The 6,000-nt window shown below is 36.1% G+C and overlaps 1 protein-coding gene across 2 annotated transcripts in view; it reads left to right on the top strand.

Moving 5' to 3' along the window:
• The first annotated feature begins 1,082 nt into the window (after positions 1-1,082).
• The window catches only part of LOC117455824 (leukemia inhibitory factor receptor-like), a 101,678-nt gene continuing 96,760 nt past the window's right edge, over positions 1,083-6,000 (top strand). The window contains exons 1-2 of one of the 2 annotated variants that reach the window (XM_034095405.2): positions 1,087-1,151; positions 1,224-1,378. In XM_034095405.2, coding sequence (XP_033951296.1) covers positions 1,309-1,378 — 70 coding nt within the window. In that variant the 5' untranslated portion in view covers positions 1,087-1,151; positions 1,224-1,308. Of the gene's footprint in view, positions 1,152-1,223; positions 1,379-6,000 lie in introns of both variants that reach the window. The other variant, XM_034095406.2, reaches the window with a different exon arrangement.

Genomic DNA, 6,000 nt, shown 5'->3' with positions numbered 1-6,000 from the left:
TTCTGGCTAAGGTGCTCGAACGCTTAGTGAGTGAACAAGTAAAGGAGTTTTTATGTATAAATGATATCCTGTCTAAACATCAGTCAGGATTCAGAAAGAAACACAGCACCATCACTGCGACAATGAAAGTGGTAAATTACATTACTACTATTTTAGATAATAAGCAGAGTTGTGCAGCTCTGTTTATTGACCTTTCCAAAGCATTTGACACCGTTGATCATCGCATTTTAAAGCAGAGGCTACTCAGTATTGGCATATCCAGAAATGCAGTGGGGTGGTTTGTGAACTACCTCTCTGAAAGGTCCCAATGTGTTCATTTTGATGGACTGTCTTCTGAATGATTAAACATTTCTAATGGTGTACCACAAGGTTCTGTTTTAGGACCACTTTTATTCTCCATATATATTAACAGTGTAGGTGATAATGTGGATGAAGCTACTTTACATTTTTATGCGGATGATACTGTGATGTATTGTGCAGGTCCCTCCATTAAATAGGCTGTTGTTAAATTACAAGCTGTTCTTAACACTATTCAGACTCAGCTCTCTGAATTAAAGCTTCTTTTAAATGTGGATAAAACCAAGGTAATGCTCTTTTCAAAAGCTAAAAAGACACCAGAGCCTGTTTTAGATATTGTAACTACTGAGCTATTTTAATAAATATTTCCAAATGTTCTGTACATTCTCCAAATGGTCATAGGTTGAGACTTTTGTAGCTAATTCTAGGTCTTCGCAAATTGAGCAAACCTCATGGGTCCTCCACTGACTTCTTTCCGGAGAGTGATTCAAATGCACATCGTCCCTTGATCAGAGAGTGCTTAGTAACAGTCTGCTATCCTTAACTGAACGTGTTTTTTCAAGTCATTTCCAGGAATCAAAACATTGTGAGCACATGTCTGATCCGGAATCTCTGACTCACTATTACTAGAAAGCAGCTTCCCATTTCCTGCATCAAAGTGCGCGAGGATTGGACAACCCTTATGACCTAAAACAGCAAATGGATTTCCAAAGAATGCGTCATTGGCTGCTTGTAAATGGAGTGTTTCTTCAGGGAGTAACTTGATACTTCCTTCTGTTGGATTCTTAGCATCTAAAGCCATGAGACTGAATGCGTACTTGTACCATCCATAACAATCAGTCTGACTTCTTAATGTAAGTACGATTTATGCATCCTTATAAAAATGATTTTTTTTTTTACACTGACATTTTTATTTATTTCTTTAGGTATTAGATATGTGAAGTGGATGTTTTTGAGATATTTTTTATTGTGAAAGCACATTTTCCAAGAGGACTGACAAACTGGATTGTGATGATCATTTGGATTGTATTGCTTTCACTGTTCTGCAAGAGCACACAAGATGAAAAAAGCCAAGAAAATGGTGAGTGTGTTATCCTTTAACTTTGAACAACATATAAGTACCAAGATAGGAAATCTTTAAAGCTAATTATACCATATAAATAGGAAAAACACACTTTTTGATGTCTTTTATACATAAATGTGTCCCCGGTGTGTCAGGAGACTCACAACGTGTCAGGAAATAAAACCCTCTCTCTTTTCCTCCTTACCCACATCTCTAAAATCGGGGGTACAACAGAGCTGATCCAGATTTGCTGCGGTCATGACATCATTACTAAAATGTGGGCTGGCTTTACATTGAACTCCTGGCAACGTCCCGCCCACGTCCCAACCTATCGTCCACAGGGATGGGTATCGTTAAGGTTTTAACGGTACTACTACTTTTATCGATACCGCTTATCGATCCGGTCTTTTAACTGTACTTTTATCGGTTCTTTTGGAGAAAAACTAAACAAATTGTGAACAAAACTAACATTGCTTTTTATTTAAATTAAATACATAATATTTCACATAAAGAACTAACAACTTCTTAACAAATTGTATTTAATAATCTGATGACAGAACTGTAAACAGAATAGCTGACATTTTAACAAAATAAATAATTTGGTTACATCGTTAACCCATGTTTGTATAATTGAGTTAACTGTGTGTTGCTGCTAGCATACATAATACCTGACGTGGAAACGTTACTCGTGGATGGGGCTACAGAGCTACTGGAAAGACAGTAGAAAACGGTGCATTTCTCCGTCTGGATGTGGAGCACTTTTGCTAAATGTTTCGACAAATTGCTCGTGTTACCGCCCTTACATGATAAACTCTTATTGCACTTTTGGTAACGAGACAGGTAAAGTTTAACCGCACATCGGAGCGCGTTCTCTCCGCCATCTCTTCCATGTGTGTGTGTTGCTGCATGTAGCAGCTGCGTGTGTGTAAACTGCCCCGCCCCCTCACAAGCAGGCAGGGGAGAGAGATCTCTCGTCTGGATTGGAAAGATCTAAAATACTAAACATAATCATACATGCATTTTGCAGTCTTTATGCATATTAGAAACGGAGTTGGCGACACTATAACTGTAATATAATGTTTGTGTAGCAATAACACATACAGGGGTAGACATTAAGGGTAATATGCCACTGTTCCTCCGGGCCGGTGGAATTGTATTATCACTGGCCCAACCATTGTAACCCGGAGCATTCGTCCACCAAAAACAAAAATCGGCTAATAATGAAGAAAATGAACACATTTGTTGCAATAGTAATTTGTAACTACATTACTACTTGTACTACAACATTTTAATCATCAGTTCTTCTTCATTTTCCTCAATTGTTCATATTTGGTTTATTAAAATAATGATATTGTGGTCATTGTTAAAACATGTCTGCTATTATTATTATGAGTATTATTATTTGTATAATGCACTTTCTGCCTTCCTGTCATCAGGAGTTAGACATATGGCTATGTAATAGATTAGATTAGAACCTTCATTCTCCTAAACTGCTGGGACATTTCCCTATAACCAATACCTTTATATTGTCTACTCTTCACTTACTTGTCAGCATAGGTCGGCATTGATGTACAGAGCCGACAGAAGACCTTGTTTATATTGGCATCATATTGAGAGGTGCAGTGACTCGTCCTAAAACCAGGAAGTAAGCTGCTGGTTCCAACAAGTCCTCCAACTCATACGACCAAATGGGCCGATTGTTCAATCCCTTATTACGACCAAATATGTAGTTTGTTCAAGCGCTTAATACGACCTATAATTACGTTTTAAAGTTTCCGCCCTCTAGTGCTCCCGTTGAATGCAAACGGTACAGATGGTCGTTTATTCACAAATAACCCTCTCTGTAAAATCCTAAATTGTAGGATAGTTTGGCATTAAAACGCTTTTTGATTAGATTTCTAGCGAGAAGTGTATATTGTACTTTTAGAATCCACGTCCAGTCGATATGTAGGATCTATAGTTTGATAGATATTACGAAGATGCTTATCCTAGTTAATTGTACGTTTAAATTGTGTAAAATGCTTTTGTGTTTTTCCCATATGTTTTTCTCTTTCGATTCTGAGAGACACATTTCTTTTTTCAGAGGTTTTGATAGGCTAAAATCTCGCCGCACTGCATGTTGGGATATGGTGTTTATGTGATATGAAATCGGAAAACATTTTTTAAAAATAAAAATAATACTTTATTCCGAGTGTGCTTGCTTTTCTCTTTGAAAGTCATCACATAACGGCATTGTAATACACGGTTCGGCTGCATTAAATATTACATATCTGCCGTAGATATTTATTTATATAGCTCTGATCAGAAGACCTTTTGACAAACTGGAAGAGATCCCGCCAAAACTGAAAACGTGACGTGGATCATAAATATATCAGTAATTAAACAACATCTTCCATTTATTTTCACACAATACGTCTCCTTGCAGTATAAACACTAATTCGGCTGACTTTTATATTTGATCCAATTAGTAGATAGGCTGTATTTACACCATAACGGTGCACAGCTGATAGAAAGGGACTTTGTTGTAGTTTTTAAAGATATTACTGATTTTCTGAACTACCTTTCCAGCTCCTCACGCAGTTGACAGTTACAGGTCTATACAAGTTCATGGTACAATGCATAAGCTTCACATCGAGAGACTGAAACTGTATTTTCCTTTACCGTTCTGTTTTAATTTTTTAATTTCACAATCAAGTGAATAGTCATATTATGTTTGATATTGTGAGAGAGATTTTCTTTTCAGCAATGTAGATGGAAGGAATGGAGGCTGGAGTCCGCTTTATATCAAACACTGAGTTTAATGAGAGCCAACGGCCGGGAGCATTGGCAGGGTTCTCACACGACTTCATCATGTGATTCCCCAGCCAACACTGAAGATTACACAGAAACACAGCGCAAATCTACACAGATAATCAAGGAGGAGCCTCTATTTCGCGCGTCTTCTGATCGATAATCACAAAAACACATGGATTCAGAGACAAAGACAGTCTGTTAAAGTCCTCTGGCAGTTAGTCACAGTCCCCCAACAGGAAAGCGGAACCTTTAACCCTTTAACCTTTAAACCTTTAAACCCCTGCTCTAAGTTATGGCAGACCTATGTGAAACACAAAATGCTTTTTGGTACAAACACTTAAACAAAATATTTCCCTCACAGATCCACGCTTTTATCAATTCATTGATAACCAATTAACATTAGTCTAAGAATATTTTCAGTCACTACTTGAATCAAATAAAACGTCCTCAGAGTTGGGTGGATTCCTCATTACATTAATTACATCAAAAACAGAATAAGATTGGAACAGCCAATCACAATGGTTGATACAGACAACCATAATAGAAAAATCGTCTTTCTTCAGTGTTTGATTTCTTTTGTCAAAAAGCACAATAATAACACATATGCAATACAAAAATATAATAGTAAAATATATGTTTCAAAAACAAGATCTTTTATCATTTATCCCTCAGTTAATCTCATTCATCAAACACAAATTCAAATTCAGCTTACATCTTTAAAGATTTACTTCAAGGCAATTCATAATTAAAACACAATTAGAATGTAGGATTATAAGAAATCCAATTGAGGTATAAAATCAGAATCAATAGGGATTCAGTTAAAAATTCACAGTTAAGGTATAAATTCACAGTGATGAATCGATCAATCTGTAATCTGTAAAGGTGCAGTGTCCTCAATCTTTAGCATTACTTTTCGTTTACTTCAATACACTTATTCAAGAGTAAGGCACTTTACTACATACATTTTATTCAAATACATTTGTTCAAAAATCTGAAAAGGAAAAGTTAGGCATTTTATTTCAACAACCTGAGGAAAGAAAAGTCAAAATATCTATTCGTTTGAAACCGTCAGGCAGGTAATTGTATTTACTGTATCAACAATGAGAGAGACTAGGCCCTCGTACTGTTAAGATTGCTCAGAGTCTGTGGGGAAAAGTTGTACCAATCCTCAGCCTCCTCGCTAATTCTGGATGCTATGTTCAGCTAACTAAACCAGCTTTCGTGAAAGGAATTGGGCTAAACATGGGAGAATGCATAGATTCTGGCATATTTTGGCACAGCAAACAGTTGCTAATATTGTGTTCATGTGCGTAGTCTAACATTAAACTTGCTGCAGAATTAGTTTTAGTTCGTTAAAAGGAGTGATTTAAGGCCTTTTTGAAAAATCTACATCACCTGCTGAGTATTTAAGTGGAGTGGATAGAACATTTGTTTTTCTATCTAAATGTAGCATGCAGTAGCACCTGGATTGGGAACCTGGTAATCTGGTTTCCTCGTTGTACATTTTACCTGGTAATGATTAAGGATAGTAACATTGTCTGTTATAATATTAGAAATATCTTATTGTTCAATACATTATCAATCTGAAAATATCAATTAATTTATTTTGTTTAGTGTGAAAGTGTAATCTGATCTGACAAAATATATTTGTTTAGTGTGAAAGTGTAATCTGATCTGACAAAATATATTTGTCACCACTATGTAACACATATCTGTTCATCGGAAATATAAAAACAATCATTAATTGTACATCTGTAATCATATGGTCATTCAATTCAAATGTTATCTTTGTACAAGAGCTAGAAGAACATGTCCTCCTGACTCGTTCTCCTCCTCTCTTTATGACA

Source organism: Pseudochaenichthys georgianus, chromosome 12, assembly GCF_902827115.2.
Source record: "Pseudochaenichthys georgianus chromosome 12, fPseGeo1.2, whole genome shotgun sequence".
NCBI classification, from domain to species: Eukaryota; Metazoa; Chordata; class Actinopteri; order Perciformes; family Channichthyidae; genus Pseudochaenichthys; species Pseudochaenichthys georgianus.
Note: the sequence above shows the minus strand (reverse complement) of the source record. Positions and strands in the feature narration are given on the sequence as shown.